Source organism: Lycium ferocissimum, chromosome 11 (assembly GCF_029784015.1).
Source record: "Lycium ferocissimum isolate CSIRO_LF1 chromosome 11, AGI_CSIRO_Lferr_CH_V1, whole genome shotgun sequence".
In the NCBI taxonomy this organism is placed as follows: Eukaryota; Viridiplantae; Streptophyta; class Magnoliopsida; order Solanales; family Solanaceae; genus Lycium; species Lycium ferocissimum.
In genome coordinates, this window is record NC_081352.1 from 21,066,284 (window position 1) to 21,088,524 (window position 22,241).

Consider the following 22,241-nt stretch of genomic DNA (forward strand, 5'->3'; position numbering starts at 1 on the left):
ATGTCAATAATTAGATTTCTCAAGGAGCGTGTGGCACCTCAAAAATTTAATTATATTGTAACGGAGGGAGTATTACTGTAGCGGACGAGTATTTATATTAATTTCTCAATTTCTTTTATATGATTTTATGCAGCGGCCCATACTCTTGGAGCAGCTCACTGTGCCAAGTTCTCCAAACGGCTTTACAACTTTAAACCTAAAAACCCAGTGGACCCAACCCTAAGCAAGACATATGCAGCCCAATTACAACAAACTTGCCCAAAGAATGTGGATCCAGGTACGATCACCTTCTTGGACCCAACCACACCTAATACCTTTGACAATGTCTACTTCAAAAACTTGCAAAAAGGAATGGGCCTATTCACGTCAGATCAAGTGTTGTTCACAGATAAACGGTCCAAACGTACTGTTAATTTATGGGCCGATATAACTCTAAGGCTTTCCAAACCGCATTCGTGAATGCGATGATTAAATTGGGCCGGGTTGGTGTGAAGACGGGCAAAAATGGAAATATTCGTAGAGACTGTGGAGCATTTAATTGAGAGCTGACTATCGGAGCAACCCCTCTTGTCAATCATTGAAGTTTGCAAGATCAATGATTTTGTTTGAAGTTTGAATGGTTTGTGAACGACAAGATAAGATTGCAAGCCAAAATTTAATCGTTGTTTTAACAAAATAGGACCAAGTTCCTTAATCTTTCTATTGGGTGGGTGAGTTGCTATAATGTAATAAGAATAAGTTTGTATCGAACTTTAAACAAGATATATGTAACATGTACAATTGTAAACCTATTGATGTCATAGTAAAATTTCAGCTTTTCAATTTTGATTAATCCTTTTGACGTTGTAGTGAAATTTCAGCTTTACATTTTTATTTTATTTTTGCGTAAATTAGGGAACCCGCATCAGCTATTCTTGGGTGTGCTCTAGGTAAACTAGTGCAATAGCCCGCAAACCATGAATCTTCCGCGTTTCGCACTTTTCCTATATGAACCTCTGCAAGCTAGGTTTATTGCTATTAATTAATTTTCAAAGAATTAATTATTGGGAATATCAGTAGTCCATATAGGATTCTCAGCTAGTAAGGTCCACTACCAATATAAGTGTTTTTAAACTATCTAGCAATGGCGGAGCCACACTATGCCGAGGTGTTCATCCGAACCCCCTCGGCGGAAAAAATACTATTTTTACAAGGTTAAAATTATTTTTTATGTATATATAGTAGATGTTGAACTCCCTTAGGCTTCTTCGTATGTTTACTTTTTTATATTTTGAACCCCCTCTGTAGGAAATAAACCAAGAGTAGGAAACCTAAGTTGTTTAGGATTTAGTTTATTTAATTCATGTCTAGTTAGGATTTATTTATCAAATCCATATTGGAATAGGGTTTTTCTAGTCCTAGTCTATTTTGGTTTTCTAGTATTATAAATAGGGATGCTATGTCACATATTTTAATTATAGTGAGATTCAAGAGTTTTGAGTTATTAAGTAAAATCTCCACCTTTCTCTCTAGTTTGATAAATTTCTTCTATATAGCCATTGTTGAGTCTTCCGCTTGTGCTTATATTATTCCTTTGAGTATTTTTATTTCCGTCAAATTGGTATCAGAGCCTGTGAGAGATCCGATCAAAGCTTGTGTGAGATCCATTCAAAGCCTTGTGTGAGATCCGACATGTAAAGAAATATGAATATTCCATATTTACTAGATTGTCCTGTTTTTGTGTTTGATGGCAAAAATAATTTTGAGAGTTGGTATCAACAGATGAAGAACTTTTTTAATGTTGTTGGACTGTGGTCCATTATTGATAAAGGGTTCATGGAAATCCCAGAAGGCACAACATTGACTGGTGAAGCAGCTACACAATTGGAGAAAGATATGCGATTGAATTATAAGGCATTATATTACCTCAATAGCAAAGTCCAATTGCATGTATATAACAAATATTTGCATGCAAAATCAGCAAAAGATGCTTGGACAATTTTGGTGAAATCATATAGACGTGCTGCAGACGTGAAGAGAGAGAAACTTCAAGAGGTTTGGAGACAGTATGAGTTGGTCCAGATGAAACCAACGAATCTGTCAAAGAATTTTTTGTAAGAATTACATAAATTGTTAATGATATGAAAATCAACGGAGAAGCATTGGAAGAAGTTAAAGTTGTTGAAGAAGATATTGGTCTTTAAGATTAGAATTTCACATTAAAAAACGATTATTGAGGCAACCAGGATCTTAATACGTTGAGAGTTGATGATCTAGAAGATGAATTGGTGGTGGCATATGAGATGTCATTGAATCGGCAAACACATGAGATAGTGGATGAGGCGTTGCAAACAAAGGATGAACCAAAAGATAAAGAAGAGTCATCGAATCTGGCAGAAATAAATGAAGAAGGCCAAAATTCAAAAATTATGAAGAAAAGAAGAAAAGGTAGAGGTAATTTTTGTTGTGGTATAGATGTCTTTGATTCTGTATGAGAATCCAATAATGTTCAAATTGATTTATCAATGATTTGGGATAGCTAAAAAGGATAATTTGATTGGGAATCGATGCTCTTTCGGTAGAGGCTACTAGTGTTTTAAGTAATGAAATATGTAATAGACATGATTGGTCTATACGATTATTGGGGCTATTGAAAAAGGAATAGAAGTACCCGCCATTATCACACAAGAAAAATTGTTTAAAGGTATTGAAGATGAATCTAGTGATGAAAAAAGCAAAAGAGTTCATCAAGAGCAAATTTTTGATGATCTACCCAAAATTGAAGCAAAAATAATTAAGGGTCCAGATCCACAATTGACGTGCATGATTCTGGATATGGAAGACACAATCAATTTTGAACCATTATCTAAGATTGTATATTTTGAGGAGCATGAAAATAATACTCTACCACCTATTGAAAGGTTAACTAGAGTCGAATGGGCGCACAAGATTAAGTATAAATCAATTGAAGAAGGAGTTGATTTTAAATCAAGACAAGTTATTAAAGGGTACAAGAAGAAAAAGAAATATGCTTATGATATTTTGAAGGTGTTTAACATGGAGCAAGTCAAATTAACTTTGAATCCTGTTGAAGAGTTCGACTAAAGACAAAACTCGTAATTTTGTTGATGCTACATATTTTAGAAAATTGGTAGGAGTCTAAGGTATTTAACTTCTACAAGACACGACATTACTTATGGAGTTGGAATAATTAACAGGTACGATGGAGTCGCCTCATCAATCCCACTTGTAATCAGCTAAGAGAATTTTGAGATATGTTCAAGGTACGCACTCTGATGGCATATTTTATTCAAAGGCCAATGATAGTAACCTTGTTGGATTTATAGCCAGTGATTGGGCTAGTGATATGATGCAAAGAAAAAGTACTTTTGGATATGCATTTTATTTGAGGTCTGGTGTATTTTCTTGGTCTTCAAAAAGGCAACAAGTTGTTGCTTTGTCAACAGCTGAAGCAGAGTACATGGCTGTAACAAGTAGTGCTACACAAGTATTATGGTTGAGAAGGATGCTTGGATTTCTTCAACACAAGCAAGATAGTCCTACAAAAATATTTTGTGATAGCAAGTCTGCGATTGAGTTAACAAAGAATCCAATTTTTCATGGCTGCAAAGAACACATTGACATTAAATATCACTTCATTCGTGATTTGGTTCAAGATAAGGAGATAGTTGTTGATTATTGCAGAAGATCAAGATTATTGTAAGACTTTAAAACAAGTTGCCTTGATGTTTTCACAAAGCCGCTAAAATTGGAGTTGTTCATAAAGTTGAAGATGATGCTAGGCATGGTCAAGTTTCAAGATCTTGGTTTAGGGAGGCTATGTAGGAAATAAACCAAGAGTAGGAAACCTAAGTTGTTTAGGATTTTGTTTATTTAATTCATGTCTAGTTAGGATTTATTTATCAAATTCATATTGGAATAGGTTTTTCTAGTCTTATTTTGGTTTCTAGTATTATAAATAGGGATGCTATGTCACATATTTTAATTGTAGTGAGATTCAAGAGTTTTGAGTTATTAACTAAAGTCTCTCACCTTCTCTCTCTAGTTTGATAAATTTCTTCTATATAGCCATTGTTGAGTCTTCCGCTTGTGCTTATATTATTCCTTTGAGTATTTTTATTTCCTTCACCCTTGGCAAAAATCCTGGCTCGCCCCCGCTATCTAGTAACTTTGGATGTAGGGCTGTGATGCTTCAGTCATAATAGCATCAACACAAGGGAACACAGCAGAAAGAGATCATCCAGATAATCTTTCATTGGCTGGAGATGGATTTGACACTGTTATCAAAGCAAAAGCAGCCATTGATGCTATCCCAAGCTGTAAAAATAAAGTTTCTTGTGCTGATATTCTTGCCATAGCAACTCGAGACGTTATTCAACTGGTTTGTACTACGTACCATTCTTTGCAACGCTTTGTCCATCTTCATTGCTAATTTGTCTCTAAATTGCTCATAATTAGCAGAATTTTTTGATAATTAGTCGCTAAATAGAATTAACAACGAAATCTGTTGTTTAGTTACAGAAATTGCCCGTCGCTAATTCCTATTTTTTTTAGTAATGCTCTTTTTCTTTTTTGAAAATAACTAAAAGTTCATGTCAACTTGCTCAGACTTCGTAATAATTAAAATCAACTTATATGTGTTGATAATGTAAAATATTTTTCCCCGACTAATGTATTATAATCAATTATATTATAATATTTATTGTTTTTTACGCTATCAAACAAGAAGACTACTACTGCAATTACCTATTATGCACCACCACGCAGAAGTTTTTGTTTCGAAAATACAAATAAGTTTGATATTTAGCGGTCAGATGAAAATGATTGCACACCTACTGGTAAAATATATAAAAGATAGAGTATTATGTATAAAAAAATACATATTCTTTGATTATTATTTTAGTGGACAGATATATACAGTATAAAAATTCCCCCAAAAAAAGTATGGAAGTAATAATTTTGTACAATGCAGTCTGGTGGACCAAGGTATGCAGTGGAATTGGGAAGGTTAGATGGATTGACATCAAAAGCTTCAAATGTGGAAGGCAACCTCCCTGAGCCTACTTTCAATTTGGATCGACTAAATACCATGTTTGCCTCTCATGGTCTAAATCAAGCTGACATGATCGCCCTCTCCGGTAATTCTACTATTTCTAATACTTGCCTTTTATTTTATTTTACACGATTAGAGGCGGAGTCAGAATTTAAAGTTTATGGAGTTCGTTCTATTTTTTAAAGTTATATATTGAGTTCTAAACTAAAAATTTGTATACGTTTAAGTGGACCTAAAATTTAATAAAACTTGAGAGACTTTAGCTACCAAGTTTTCCGTCTTGGTAATTCATATTCTTTATTAGTATAACACCTGTATTGTGGGATAAAATATACAATGAGAGATGTTGTTGTAGTTATAGTTGTTATCTTAAACATGTGATGGTATTCGGAGATTGAGAGTAATTTTTGTCAATCGTAAACATGTTGTTGTAATTTTAAATATAATATATTATTTGTGTGATTGTAAGAACATGGAGTATACTGAAAAATTCATAGTTAAAAGAATTTCTAAATAGAAAACTGTGAATGATTTCTGTAAAATGAAATAGATGAAATGACAATAGCATTCCAAATTATCCAATTAATTATCCATCCATTATTTAATCCAGCCGTTAAGAACGTGAGTGTTGGTCTCTTATTTTCCTCCATGATCAATTTTTTTTTTTTTGGCATTTTCGCAAAAATGTGAAGGAGTTAACTGTAGTCGATGGTCCCCATTGGGTGCTACTCATTCCAGACGTTAGACATCTCTGTCTTGTACAATCATTCAGTCAACCACAAAGTTTAGTACTCCTCCTAAGGTCCCCTAAGGCCAGAAAATATTATTTAAAAGAATAAACAATGTAAAAATGTGTTTTTTTAACTTAAGACACGCAAAACGGATTTGATGACCATACATGAAATTAATCCTTTGAAACACTTCTTCCTTATTAGAACCCTTTAGGCATATCTTTGAGAAGATTCTCTGGAAAAAAAATAGAACTACTAGACAACCACATATTAAACGCATACTTGTTTGCTTCGATTGACAAGATTATTTTTTTGAGAAATTAACATAAATAGCCGCGTACTAAAATAATAGTCAACGAATGTATATATTTTGAATATTAATGTACATTATACATAAAATATGCATTTTTGATACATAATAGTGTATATTTGGCATGCGAATGTAATTATTCTTGTAAATAATAGCACGCTTTACACTTCAAATGGTCTGGTCTTTAAACTTTGCCCGTCAAATGGGCTGGTCTTTAAGTGTTGCTCTTCAAAATCGAACTTATGACTAGCGGGGCATAAGTTCTTTAAGGATGCGAGCATAACTTATAGATATTATAATACGTAACATGTCTTTCTTGCGTAAGTTCTTTTTAAGGACAAAAATTAAATATTCTTCATTTGAAGCGCTAAATTTAAAGACCAGCACAAAATAGGATGAAAAGTGCAAATGACCCTTATTTTTTTCCGACCAACCAAATGTGTCACTTGTCTTTTTTTTTGGGGGGGGGGGGGGTGGAGGGGGTACATTTTACATAAAGAGCAAACATTTGGGATTAAAACATCCAAAGATAGCTACGGTTACATAATTACATGGCGTAGCAAACATTATAGCTTCTCCAACGTGTATTCAAAATTTCCTCTATTCATGAATATAGTGAGTAAAAATGTATTTAAAATTCTTTTCGTTGTATTCAAGTCAAATGTATTCAACTATAATGTTAAGAACCAACCAAATGTGTAACTTGTCTTTTTTTTTTTTTTTTTGGGGGGGGGGGGGGGGTGGAGGGGGTACATTTTACATAAAGAGCAAACATTTGGGATTAAAACATCCATCATAGCTACAGTTTACATAATTACATGGCGTAGCAAACATTATAGCTTCTCCAACGTGTATTCAAAATTTCCTCTATTCATGAATATAGTGAGTAAAAATGTATTTAAAATTCTTTTCGTTGTATTCAAGTCAAATGTATTCAACTCAACTGTATTCATTGTAGCCACTTTTACACTATATTCACTTTATTATATTTAAAATCGATTGTATACAAAAAAGTTTCCTTCAAAATACACCCCAAAACACATAATTTTGCACTATAAAAAATTAACGAATACACTCAAAAACTGAATACAAGAGGTAAAATACTCAAAAACTGAATACAAGAGGTAAAATTCACTCTATCCATTTGTATACACTTCAAAACTCATTGTATTCATTTGTATACAAGAAATAAAATTAACGAATACACTCAAAACTGAATATAAGAAATAAGATTCCGGCCAGATCTGGTTGTTTCTGTCTAGATCTGACCGCCGTCACCATCATCGTCATCAACACCAAAGTCTCATCAAACACCGGATCCGCCGTCACCGTCATCAACATCGAATTTGCCGTCATCAACACCGTCACCATCATTGTCATCATCACCAGCAACCGTCATCATCATCAACATCACAGTTTATTGGTTTAAGTCTCAACAAAATCACCTTATGATTTTTTAAGGGCACCTTTACTGGTTTTAGAAGTCATATATGGACTGTGACCTAATTAAAGCAACAGAGAACACATATTTTTCATGATGTTGAGTTATATTGAGAAGACGCCCAAATTAGGGTTCACCGGAGCAATAGGGGAAGAGGGGAGAGAGAGATGGGAGAGTTGGGTTGGAATGGAAGTGAATAATGTGATGATGGGTATTCTACTTTCAATATATATGTAGCTATTAATTATATCTAGCATATTACTTTTAGCTATAGAATATAATTAATCTAAACTATAGCTACTAATCTAAATATATACTAGAGTTGATTATGTCATGTAGTTATCATTTTTTTTATGATTTTATGCAGCAGCCCATACTCTTGGTGCTGCGCACTACACCAAGTTTTCCAACCGTCTTTACAACTTTAGCCCAAAATACCCAGTGGACCCAGCCCTAAGCAAGACATATGAAGCCCAATTACAACAAACTTGCCCAAAGAATGCGGATCCAAGTATGATCACCATTATGGACCCAAGTGCACCTAACATGACAATGTCTACTTCCAAAAGGCAATTTGCAGGAATGTCCTTATTTTTGGGTGGTCTTTAATTTTTGTCCATTAAATTAGTGGTCTTTAATTTTTGTCCTTCGTTAAAACCCCTTGGTTTTAGGTTCGAGTTCCCGCTCAATCAAAGATTTTTTTTTTAAAAAATCGCAAGGTAGAGTTTGGATTCATAAGGCAGAGATTTACCTGCAAAACTCTGCCTCCTGCAGAGTTTTATTTGCGTTTTCAAACTTTGCCAGTTGAGTCAAACTCTGCCTGATCAGGTAGAGTTTTGCTTTCATGCATGCCAAAACTCTACCTTAAGGCAGAGTTTTGCCTTCATGCCTTATACCTGAAGGCAAAACTCTGTCTTGCGAATGCAAGTTCTACCTTGCGAATTTTTTAAATAATTTTGACCGAGGGAGGGTTCGAACCCGGAACCTAGGAGTTTTAGGCGAAGGGCAAAAATTAAAGACCATTGCATTTGAAGGGCACTCCGCACAATAATGCTTCCAAAACCTTCAAAAAGGAATGGGCCTATTCACGTCAGATCAAGTGTTATTCATAGATCAACAATCCAAAGGTATTTTTAATTTGTGGGCCAGCAACTCTAAGGCCAAACCGCATTTGGGAATGCGATGATTAAATTGGGTCGGGTTAGTGTGAAGACGGGCAAGAATGAAAATATTCGTAGAGACTGTGGAGCATTTAATTGAGAGTTGACCATCTGAGCAATCCCTCTTGTAAATCATTGAAGTTTGCAAGATCAATGATTTGTTTGAAGTATACATGGTTTGTGAACGACAAGATAAGATTGCAAACTAAAATTTAGTCGTTGTTTCAATAAAATGGGACCAAGTTCCTTAATCTTTCTATTGGGAGTGAGTTGCAATGATGGAATAAGAATAAGCTTGTTTCAAACTTTAAACAAGATATACGTAACATGTACACTTGTAAACCTATTAATGTTTTAGTGAAATTTCAACTATTCAAATATGCAATCGAACTATCATAAATGGTTTAGCTATCTTTGCTCGTTAATAGTTGCACAAATTTATGCCCTCGTCGCGCCCAAATGTGCACATTCGTGCCACTTATCACTAAAACTGGCTCTTCTAGCCAATTTTAAAAATATCAAAAAATACACGACCTCCAATTAAACGATCCACGTCACTAACCTGTATCACTAATTTTAAACTCATACGCAATTATGTTAAACCTGCCCCATATTAGAACCCGACCCACATTCCTTTTAACCGAAACTAAGCTCTTCATTTCCCTAGGAACCCTGGAAGTAAGGGTGTCAACCGGTTCCAACCGGAACCGGTTATGGAACCGGTTAAGGAACCGGCCGGTTCCGGTTAAAAAACCGAATCGCTTAACCGGTTCGGTTTAACCGGTTCCGGTTTTATTTTAAACTCAAACCGGAACCGGTCCGGTTTGGAGTGTTTAAAATATATTTTTTTTTGTTTTTTGTATTATATATATATATTATAGTATTTATTTGTATATTGTAGGTATATTTATATATGTTATACAACTTTATAATTAAAGTTTAAATATTTATCGACTAACGACCTAACGGCAAGTCAAAGAATACGTAATAGTGTTTTTCGTATACATATATATGTATAACTTACATATACTTATATATATGTATAACTTAATATATATAGTATATATACTTATATATATGTATAACTTAATATATATACTATATATATGTATAACTTAATATATATACTAAATATATGTATAACTTAATATATATACATATATACTATATATACTATATATACTAAATATGTGTATAACTTAATATATATACTATATATATGTATATATATGTACTATATACTATATATACTTATATATAGGTATAACTTAATATATATACTATATATACATATATATATATATATACTATATATATATATATACTAAATATATGTATAACTTAATATATATACTATATATATTAAGTTATATAGTATATATATATATATATATACTATATATATGTATAACTTAATATATATACTATATATATGTATAACTTAATATATATACTAAATATATGTATAACTTAATATATATAAATATATACTATATATACTTAATATATATACTAAATATGTGTTTTACTATATATACTTAATATATATACTAAATATATGTATAACTTAATATATATACTATATATATATATATAACTTAATATATATACTATATATATGTATAACTTAATATATATACTATATATATGTATAACTTAATATATATACTAAATATATGTATAACTTAATATATATACATATATACTATATATACTATATATACTTAATATATATACTAAATATGTGTATAACTTAATATATATACTATATATATGTATATATATATACTATATACTATATATACTTATATATAGGTATAACTTAATATATATACTATATATACATATATATATATATATACTATATATACTTAATATATATATAAATATATGTATAACTTAATATATATACTTACTTATATACTATATATACTTATATATAGTATATACTATATATACTTATATATGTTTAAGTATACTATATAACTTAATATACTTATAAGTATATTCTTAGTATATTTTAGGTATATTCCTAACTTAATAAAAGTAAAAATATGAACACAAGTAAATAGAAGTAAGCTCAATGAGCCATATTTTTATTCATTCTTGGATAACATTTATTTGCAAGTTGTATTTTTTTTAACTTGCAAATAATACATGAGTTGTACAAAAATAGTAGAATAATAAAATCACCAATTTTGAACCATTTCGTTAATTTCCCCCACATCATATTCGGTCATGGAAATATCTTCAAAGTCTTCCATTTGGTCCGGTCCACTAGCTATCAAATCTTCAATTTCTTCCTCTTCGCCTTCCTCCGCTTCTGAGTTTTGGTTGCGTCGCTCCGATCTAATCCAATCTCGAATGCACACTAGTACTTGCAAGCTAAAGCCGGATAATGAATGTCTATGGTCTCCAATTTGCTGTCTTCCTTGGCTAAATGCGCTCTCCGAAGCCACGGTTGATACTTGAACCGTAAGGATATCTCGAGCCATTCTTGAAAGTACCGGATAGCTTGCCTTGTACTTCTTCCACCATGCTAAGACGTCCACCTCATCCGGTTGGTTGATATCTACATTTGGGTGCATCAAATAAAAGTTATATTCATCAAAGTTTGCGAGTAGAAGAAGAAGTTGGTCGTGAATGTAAAACTTTTAAACCCGACAAGCCCTTTTTGGTACTTTGAGAAGTAGTAGGGCGTGGAGCAACGGGTGTTGCACGTTCTTCCAAACTAGAATAATGAGTAAAAACTTTTCTAAACTCATCATCAATAGCGAGGTCGGCTTCAGCTAAAGATGGTTGAGTTCCCGCTTCAATTTCTAAAAATGTATAAATTTGACTAACCAAATTTTTAGTATAAGACACTTTTAAACAAGGATTTAAAAGGGAACCCAATATAAATAAAGTTGGGATGGGAAAAAATACTTCTTAAATTTGATTATCATTTCAAAAATAGCCGCTTGATAACCGGGTTTATGTTTATACTCTTGTAAAACTCTAGCTATTTCCGCTAAGTAGGCTAAAATTCCGGTTACCGTGGGATAAAATTGTCTAGAAAAAGCAAGAGTTGCATTATAAAAATTTTCTAAGAGTTCAATACATTCTTTAACATCTTCCCAATGCATAAAATTTAACCAATCCTGACTATCGGTATTATATTTGTTGTGAACTTGTTGTATGGGAATCCTATACTCATATGCTTGTTGTAGCATAACGTAAGTGTAGTTCCACCTAGTCTCAACTTCTATTTGAATTTTCCTAGGTCTAAGGTTATTTTCCACACAAGCATTCTTAAAATCTCTAATTCTTCCCCTATTAGCATTACAAAAAAGAAACGCAAAAGATTTCTAACTTTTTGAACAGAATCATCAAAATGCTCAAGACCATCTTTAACAATTAAATTTAAAATGTGACAACTACATCTTACATGAAAAATATTTTTTAGAGGAGGGTTTATTTCTTTTTTTAAAAGACCAACTGCCTTTGTATTATCGAAGCATTATCTAAAGCAATACAAAGTGTTTTTCTATAAATGTTAAAAAATCTCATAATAGTAGACATTGAATCGGCTAAAAATTTTCCATCGTGACGACCTTTTCCTTCGTCATATAAAAGCTATAATTCTTTTTTGCATAACCCGCTTGTCATCAACCCAATGACATGTAATAGCAAAAAAATCTAAATGGTTAATACTAAGACCCAAATCGTAAGAGAAACATTACAATTTAAAGAATTAAATACGTGGCGCAAATAAAATCTATATTTTTTAAACAAATCTATAACATCGGCTCTACAAGTACTTCTAGGAATACCCTCAAATAACGGATTATAACAACGTTGAATGTAAGTAACAAACCCCAAACCCGAGGGAAAGGAAAATGGTAAACAATCATAAGCTACCATTTTAGCTATTTCTACGCGTTCTTTTTTCTTGTCATACTTAAAATTTCTACCGGTTCGTGGGTCTATCGTCATTTGAATCCCCCCCACATTTGAACCCGTTTGCTCTCCCCAAGCATCCATATGTTTGGTTCTCATATGAGAATTTAGTGTACTCGTTCCACCATCCTTACCAGTTCCTTGCTTAAAACTAAATACTTGTCCACATATGTTACATGTAGCTGATTGGCTTTCCCTATTCTTAGTCATAAATTTTCAAATTTTAGTTGTTGGCTTACGAGTTCTAGGCGGTTTGTCTTGTGTATGTGATTGTGCAGGACATGTATCTCCTATGGGATTTTCAGGGGGTTGTGTTTCATCATCATCATTTAAGTCTTCATTAAAAGTGTCGGTAAAATGTTGTTGCATTGCCTCATGACCTAAAAGTGGATTATTTCCACCAACATCAATACCTACATTAGGTGTTTCTTCCACAAATGTTTCCTCATTAAGCGCACCCCTAACAATACGACTACTACTACCGGCACCACGTCTTAATCTCTTTGACATTATTAAATAGAATTAATTTAAATCACAATCAAATAAATCACAAGAAAATAAATTACAACAAATTAAATTGCGTAAATTAAATTGCTAGAATTAAATTGCTAAAAATAAAGATAGAGTTGGAACGAAGGTACCAAATTGCCGGATTAATTTCCAACAAAGTCAAGGCGGCTAGAATTGCAAATCCACCAAAGCTACTTCGGATTGTTGCAAAATCACCAACTCCACCAACAATATTATAATTGCAAAATTAATAATTGAAAGTTGAAACTATAATAAGACTTTGTGGCTAGTTATTGCAAAATAATTATAATTGAGAGATTGAGATTTGAGAGAAAGATGAAGAAGAGTGAATTGGTGTGAATTAAAATGAAAATGAAGAAGGGTTTATATAGGGGTGGGGGATGGGTTAAAGTGTTAAAAAAAAAAAATTTGGGGGCCAAAAATTAACAAAATGGCCGTTTGGCAACGGCCATTTTTGCAAATGGACCGTTGCCAACGGTCCATTAACGGCTGGCCCAACGGCTTTTTTTTTTTTTTTTTTTTAATTTTCACCGGTTAAACCGGTTTAACGGTCCGGTCCGTTTTTACCGGTTTAACCGGTCCAGTTCCGGTTCCTAAAATATTGGAACCGGACCGGTAAACAATTATACGGTTAACCGGAACCGGTTCCGGTTTAACCGGTCCGGTTACCGGTTAAAACCGGTTAGCCCGAACCGGTTGACAGGCTTACCTGGAAGCTATGAGGCTTAAATGTATGACTGAAAGGCTTGTGCATCAAGCACAATTTGTGCGTTGAGCATCATTATGCGCACAATTTGTGCGTCTAGCCAAAGAAACTTTAACTCTAAATTTGTCCATACTCACTGGCACTAGGCACAATGGATCGTTTAATCGGAGGCCACGTGTATTATCTACCTGCTAAAAGAGCCATAAGTGGTAAATGGCACATTTACATTTGGTCAGGACGAGGGCAAAAATGTGCCCAACTATTATGGCTGAGTCATTTCTGATAGTTTGAGGACATATTTGAATTTTTTTACCTAGAGTACAATCATTCTCTGGGTAAGAAATGAAACAGTGGACCATACATAGGTGAATGTTGGAAGAAATGAAACAGTGGACCATACAATGGTAGATGTTTAACAGTAATAAACTTTCAACAGTTGCCAGGAGACTTTTCAATCATAACTGTCATAAAATAAAAGAGAAGAGAAAGAACAGTTACAAAGAGCATTGTAGAGATTCTTATTCTCAAGAATATGATACAATTGGCTAAAAGAGCCAACTTTAAGGGAAAGAATTTGAAACCTACCATACGATTTGTTTCCTTCTACAAAAGACTTTCCTTCGCTAGATAATCTATAATCAAGTGAAACCTATACTTTCTCTTGAGTGGATTATAAAATACATTGGAAAAACTGGAAATTAGATTTTGCAATGGCAAGTCCTAAGCTGATCTACCTTGCAAACACATTTGAATCAAATACTAAAACATAAAAGGGATTTCTCTCTTTTATATTTCAAGGTTAGTGACAGATTTAGTTTCTCTAATCCTAGAGTCAACAGGGACTGAAACATTTTACATGATGAGGGAAACTATGTTTCCTCTGCAGCTAATGCATTTTTCTTAATTACCGAAAAATCTCTGAGGGCCAACACAAGGTTTGAAACTCGGTAGATAATGGTCCTGCCCCTACCTTTCTCCACTTAAATACCAGGCATTAGTCCACGTCCATTTTCGAACTCGAGACCTGCACCTAATACATGTGGCGCTCTTACCACAACCAAATCCCTGGGGACTGCTTTTCAGCTAATACCGAACACAAGATAATAAGTGAGGAACTCACTTATGTTCCTGAAAAACATTTCCTTCGTACAGAACACACTCTAAGACAGGGAATGCCTCCTACTTCTACATGAGGTAGACTTTGTTTCCCCTGCATTAGAAGATGATGATGGGCTTTCTGATGTATCTGAGCTGCTAATCTCACTTTGTCTATCTTTATTTGACCACAGCTTTGACAACATTTTTTTGGACACGATTGAACCCTTCACTTTGCTACCGTCAACCTTTTCAGCATTCGTTTTAAGTTCTTCTCTGTCTCTCAATCTTAGAGTAGCAAGCTCACCTTTCAGAGCTTTAATCTCATTTGCTTTGGCCACAGCATCCCAGCCGTCCCCTGTGTTGGAGCTCCCCTGAGATCCCACGGGGAGCAAAGCATTAACCGATCTGGTCCGGTCAGGAGTACTACCGCCACCTGATGATGATGTGGCTCTGACTTGCTCAAAGAACAGAACTTGTACAACGACTCGTAAAGGAAGGCGTTCATTCTGCACAGCATGTACGCAGGCCTCAGCTGATAGCTTCCTGCAGTCCATTAGCCTACAAATTCTTTTTCTCTCGCTTTTGGTAATCCCAGGATGTTCCTGCCAAAAACAAAAAAATGATCATTCATAATCAAGGTTACATAATTACAAGTCCTTTTTCATTTTTGGCCTGTCGGCCGAATTTAATTACGGGCGCTAGCCAAATTATACAAAATCTATACACTGATTGTGTATATTATATGTATACAATATGTATATTTGTGCTTAATATACATTTGCTGGGTATTATTTTTTAGAGCAGTCCAAAATGGTAATTATCCCTACGGAAAGTCAAACAAGAGAAGCGCAAATGGATACCTTAAGATACATGTCAATAGCACGGTAAATCCCATCATGAGAAGGTCTAGATACGCTGGAGACCAATTCTGCAAGATTGACAAATTTCGATAGTGGTAAATTTGGATCTTTAGCAACTTCAGCAAGGTATCCATCAATTACCCTAGCCATCTTAACTTCAGAATCATCTGATGCAAATGCAGGGCATATATCCTCAGAACAATCATTATGATCGCTCTTTTGATGAATTAAGAAATTCTCTACGAGGTTGTGTACTAGGTCGATATCGAATATAACAGTTTCAGTATCTGGAGCTCGAATTAGGAGGTCACCTACTGTTGCATCTTCCATATGCAGGCCGATCCTCCTCTTCAGTTCACTTCTCACTGTTTGTCCACATTCCAATGCAATAGACATCTGCAGCAATTTGATCAAGAGACTGAAGGAAACACTGTTCTTCTCTTTGGGCAACAACCAAGTTATCATATCAATCAAGTATCGATACTTTGCAGGATCACTTCCCTGTATATTACCCGGCACCCTCCTGTCGACATATGCTTTCAATGCTTCACCTATTGCTTCTGAAGACACACTGCCTTTTGTTTTTATTGTTGATATGACCCGGTTATACAAATCAATATGAAGCTCACAAAGGTCCTCAACCCACCAGTCTCTCGGAACAAGCGGCTGCCAGTTCACTATTTCAGATGGAAGCTTTTTAGGGTTATAAGTGTAAGACCAGTTGACCTCTGAGGGGTCCATGGAAGCTTTAGATGTTACAGATTCAAGGCAATGACTAACAATTTTTAATTCCTCAGACCAGGGAAGAAAAGCTTTTGTGGTCTGAAGAACAATGATGGAGTCTTTCCAGCTCCGAAAGATGCCAGAAGTAAGAAAAACTTCAATCTTGTAGATAAGATTTCCCTTCTCAACTGACTCATACATTTCCAAGTACTCTGCTGCACAACGAGCTGCAACGACATTATATGCATTCAAAGTTACTGTCATATTATAACAGAACTTTGCGCATACTTCAAAAGCAGCGGGTCCACCAGGTATATCGTGGATGTTGATTTCATCACTATTTTCCTCGTTTGTACAAGCAACCAGCTTCTGCAAGCGATAACTCTTCGACAGAAGCGGGAACTGGAGAAAAATGTACTTCTATTAGTATTAATTAAGAATATTTTGGCTGGAGAAATAAACAGCCGACAACTATGGAATGAGAAAGGCCACATACCTTGTGGAGGTAAAATTTCACATTTCCAACATTGATGACCATGTCAGTTGCCAATTCAGTTGCTACATACCTGAATATAAAGTTCATATATCATATGCCTAATGATAACATTACCAACAATCTCAAATTACAGCATCACTTCTTCTTATGTGAAAAGTAAATGAGTAACTGCAAGCAAAAATTTGAAACTGCAAACCTTCAAACAACCACTATCTGAATTTCAATTTTGAAAATTGATTTAAGCAATGATACACCGTAAAAGCATTTTTCATCAAACAAGCAAAATTGTACAGCATGATGTGCTTTCTGTGTTTGTAATATGTGGAGGAAGAACGGGCCTAAATGAAGACAACAAAAATTCCAACAGCCATAGCGTTATAGTAATATAAAAGTACATTATCTAGAAAGGATTTAAGTCATATACACCAATGATGTAAAGATATTTTACATTATCAGTGAACCTTTAACCTGTCATAATATGTTAAAATTTTATCAATTTACATATTTATGCCTATCATAGAGATTTACTTGTTATTACCTAATAAGTGACCTAATTGTGTAAATATATCTACCTAGAGATTGACTTGTAAAAGTTCCAACAGTCATAGCACCATAGTAATATAAAGGTCCATAATCTAGAAAGGATTTACGTCTCCATAATCTAGAAAGGATTTACGTCACATACTCTAACAATGTAAAGATTTTTTACATTCGTCGTGAATATTTAACCTGTTATAGTAGGCTAATATTTTACCAAGTTACCTATTAACGCCTATCATGGAAATTTTTTCGAACTACCTAATAAATGACCTAATAAGTGACCTGATTGTATAAATATTTCTACCCTATTAGTGTAGAACTTGAACTCACCTGGAAATAAGACATACACATACACACACACACATATATATATATATATATATATATATATATATATATATATATATATATATATATGTATATATATATGTATATATGTGTATATATATGTGTGTATATATGTGTGTATGTGTGTATATATGTGTGTATGTGTGTATATATGTGTGTAGATATGTCTATATGTATATATGTGTATATATATATATATATATAGATTAAATAAATCCAAAAAGAAGTGTATGTAGGCGAAGAACTAAACAATCACAACACCATATCCAGTACAGTCCCTCAAGTGGGTCTAGGGAGGGTGGGGTGTATGCAGACCTTACCTCTACCTTTGTGCGGTAGAGAAACTTTTTCCGATAGACCCTCGGCTCAAGAAAATTATTAGAGATAACCAAAGTAGAAGAAATAGCAGTAGTAATAAAATCGAAGAATAAGATAATGATAAGAAGAACTAAACAGCATTCAACAAATTAAGTCCATTATTCACCTGATATTATCTCCTTCAGTCTGAAACTGATCAGGTTTAGATCCAAGTTTCATAAACTTCATCTTCAAGGAAAGAAACAGCAACCCCAGAAGAAAAATAATGTATTCTTGGGCCTTCAACTACAAAATTTGACTTCTTTACTCGTTTTCTGTATCTGTTAAATGCTAATTATAGTTCTGAAAAATCAAGAAGCAATCCCACTTGCAATCCACTGACACCACCGCCCTTCCACTAATTCTTTATCTTCCAAATACCTCCACTCTAAATGTTTATACATTTATATAAACTTTTAAACTGCCTTTTTTGAGAAAGCAATTAGCAAACACCAGAATAATGAACCTGTCACAAGCAAAGACACATCAGAATGGTATGAATTGAAGAGCACCACTAAAATTTTTAGACAAGAAGTATCAACTTATTCTGGAAATATGCACAAATATGAACAAACATCCACTACCACCCAAAAAAAGAAAAAGTGTTTCATATTGGATATGGAAAGTAAGGAAATTCCTAGGAAAAAAAAAATAGCATCCTGATAAACATAACACGACACATGAGAATGGAGCTACGTACTATTGGTTTCAACTGAACCCAGTATTTTCCACCTGGAACATAAATATCTAGGAAATTTCACTAGAATCTCAACAAATATTAGGTTTCAATAATTTCAAAAATACAACGAGTTAACACTAATGGGTCATTTGGTTCGCAGACAAAGTTATCCTGAGATTATAGTTCGGTAATTATAAACAAATTTATCCCACATTCCAAGTGGAATAAAATAACATCAAGTTTGGGTGGACAAATTTATCCTCGAATTAGTCATACTTTCAACCATTTAATCTCAAATATAATCATGGAATATCCCACCTTATCTCATGAACCAAATGACCCCAGAGAACTTGAAAGATTCTACCTCTGACACGATAAATAGAGCAAAACTAACAACATTCCAAAAGGAAAAACATTTGAAAAAAATTATCAAGAATCACAAAATACCAAACAAAAACCAGTTGAACATGCATTTCCAAATATAAGAGAAAAATCAAATGGACTCACCAAAGAAACTGTCGAATTAACTTTCATGTGGCACAATGAAATGACTCAAAGTTCAGCTACGTATACAAAAGGCAAGGTAAAAAAAACATTTAACGTAAACAGTGCAAATACCGTGTAAAAAGCATTAGTGACGTGAACAAGTACAAGTTTGACAGAAAATCCAAGAACCCTTTACCCTATTTAGCTAACAAAAACACAAAAAAAACGCCAAAGCAAAAATATGATTTGTTTTTTCCTAATTTTTGCCTGCCATAGTACCAACACAATGTTCTCACAAAAATACAAAACTCAGAATGTTTGTGAAGTCTTATCTAATGCTTTAGAATCAGCACCACTGCCCCCACCACCATAAGAACTTTTTATTTTGAATTTAAAAATAAAAAAACTGAAGAACATTAAAGAAGTAATAGCTGTGTTTTTTTGGCTTTTTTCTAACTTTGTTTCAACGATAAGAGGAAAGTGGGGTTGGGTTCTTTTTATTTTGCGCCTTAAGCTAGCCAATATCGGTTAATGTCTCACTTTCTATGAGAAAATGCCACAAATGATCCCTTATTTTTAACAGTTGGTTTAAAGTAGTCCCTTAAGTATTATTTGAGAAGTTTTGGTCTTTTAAGTTTTGTCAAATGTGAAAATTTTGATCTATTGTTAGATACTTATTGAACTCTCTGGTTGTTCTTTAATTGGAATTGCTAAAATAGAAATAATTTAATTACAGATGTTGTAATTTATAAATTTTTGTTTCAAGAATCCGGCACAACATTTTAATCATCTGTAGAAAGTTCTGCTGGCTTCTCGCTCCAAATTGATGGCTTCTCGACATTCTGCTGGTGCTCTTCCCCGTTCAGAAGCACGTAAAAAGGCTCACGTTTCTTGGGTTCATATAAATCCCTCCTAGGTTGTGGTAACTTTATATTCCTCCTGAGTTGTCTTACCGTATCTAAAATGGCTGAGCATCCAGCTCCATCACTGCTACTTGCTCTCTCCTTCTTTGGCACTTCCCAGTCTACAGCAGACTTGGTCTTCTCTTGATTCATCTGAATCAAACCCTTGTTGATCCAATGGTCAAGAAAGAGCACTATCGTCTGAGTACTGTTACTTTTTATCTTCTTTTTTCTGTTTGGTGTAGTTTTTTATGTTGTAGTTTTTGTGATTTTGATGGAATATTTTGGTTGTTTTTATTTAGGAAAACTTCACAGCTCCATTTAAATTTAACAATTAAAGTTTGATTAATATTTGACGGAGATAAAAAAAAGTGCTCACCCTTGGCAAAAAGAACTGAAACTGCATAATTCATACTTAAGAGTTTATTTTAAATTTACTACAAAAATAAGGGGCCAATTATGTCATTTTCTCTTGTGAAAATTGTTAAAGCTAGTTAATGATTGAAGCTAGCTAAGTTGGTGTGAATGAGAAATGGAGAGAAAAAAGACAATGGAAGGAAAATGAAGTTCAAAGCAAAGTTCGCTGAAAGGAGAACTTGCGCATTGGTGGTAGAAAGGGAAAGTTATGTCTTATATTAGAAAAGCGACTATACTTACTTCTTAAAGGGTTGAGAAGAGGGATTCACTCATGATCGTCATCGGCATTGGCTTGGCTTCGGATTTGGGATTGATTGATAATCTTTTTGGATTAAATTTATTTAACTTCAATCTTCATTTTCTGAAATTATTTTGTTTATTTCCGCCGGAAAATATTAATTGGTAATTAATTAAATTTCGCGGAATAAATTAAAACTCCCAACGTTCTTATTTTTTCTGAAAAGGCAAGGGCCTTCACCAACCTGCCTATTCTGAACAGGCATTTTCAAGGCTATATAAACTGAGGCAATGCCTCATTTTTGAACTACTGAAAAAAATTTCCTGCATTGCAAATTTTGCATTCTTTTTCCAGAAATAAAACTATCGAGTCTTAGTGTGTTTCGTTGCCAAATTTGAGTTCGTCGAAGTCGTAGGCGTTTAAGGTACCGGCACTCCTGCGACAGGTATATCCGTTTTTATCCCGGGACGTAATCCATAACCTCTGCACAGATAAGGGGATTAAATTTCTTGGGACACTTGGTGAATTCAATGATGTCTCGGATATTTTCTTACTTTCTGCATTATTTTTTCAGTTTTTGGTTTTTTGCGTTTTTCCCGATTTCTGATTTTTCCATTTTCAGTTGTTGGTTTCTGTTTTCTAATTTTGAACACAGGTTTAATAACAAAAATTGGTGTACAGTGTCAGGCACGCCAATCTGACAGACTTAAATTTTTAAGTCTCACTTTCCAAATAAACAAGATTAGCTTTTGTACCCATTGTTTAAACGAGGGATAACGACCTGTATCCAACTCACATACTTTGACAATAGTGTTTTCCATCTCATTTTTCTAGTTGCTCTTTTTCTCTTATTTCATTTTAGAATTTAACTTGTAAGTATACACTTTTGTATCAAATGATTGTAAATGGAGTTAGGCATAGTCAATAGGAATTCATATTGTTGAATTTTTAACTGAGATATAATTGCAATATCAACTTATATACGTATGTGTAAGCGTAAATAATTTTTACACTTCCAGTAAATAATTTTTACACTTCCATAGTATTTGACCAGTCAATAAGTATAATAAGTACTAAAAGCCAATCCTCGTATTATTTATTTACCTTACAATAATTCATCCACTCCTCGTATCCGCATAACGATCCTCGTATATCTTATTAATCCCCTACAAGTAATTCATGCATTATAATATTTGTACAACTAACCCATCAACAAAATGATTCCT

The 22,241-nt window shown here is 33.7% G+C and overlaps 1 protein-coding gene and 1 pseudogene across 1 annotated transcript; one reads left to right on the forward strand and one right to left on the reverse strand.

The window, feature by feature from the left end:
* The first annotated feature begins 4,174 nt into the window (after positions 1-4,174).
* Positions 4,175-8,144, forward strand: LOC132038114 (peroxidase 51-like; annotated as a pseudogene).
* Positions 8,145-14,370: 6,226 nt separating this feature from the next.
* Positions 14,371-19,881, reverse strand: LOC132035804 (BTB/POZ domain-containing protein NPY3-like). Its single transcript, XM_059425938.1, has 5 exons — positions 19,480-19,881; positions 18,421-18,759; positions 17,049-17,118; positions 15,830-16,954; positions 14,371-15,571 (listed from the first exon to the last, which is right to left on the reverse strand). Exons 2-5 carry the CDS (start codon positions 18,480-18,482, stop codon positions 15,032-15,034), a joined length of 1,797 nt encoding a protein of 598 aa, XP_059281921.1. The 5' UTR covers positions 18,483-18,759; positions 19,480-19,881; the 3' UTR covers positions 14,371-15,031.
* Positions 19,882-22,241: the final 2,360 nt, after the last annotated feature.

What these genes read in the sequence shown, in the direction of transcription:
- LOC132035804 (XM_059425938.1), bottom strand. Translation starts at nt 18,482, where the DNA reads ATGAAGTTTATGAAACTTGGATCTAAACCTGATCAGTTTCAGACTGAA. An exon ending in TGAAATTTTACCTCCACAAG is followed by an intron (nt 16,955 to 17,048) that starts GTATGTGGCCTT and finishes ATTTTTCTCCAG; the next exon opens with TTCCCGCTTCTGTCGAAGAG. An exon ending in CTATTGACATGTATCTTAAG is followed by an intron (nt 15,572 to 15,829) that starts GTATCCATTTGC and finishes TGTTTTTGGCAG; the next exon opens with GAACATCCTGGGATTACCAA.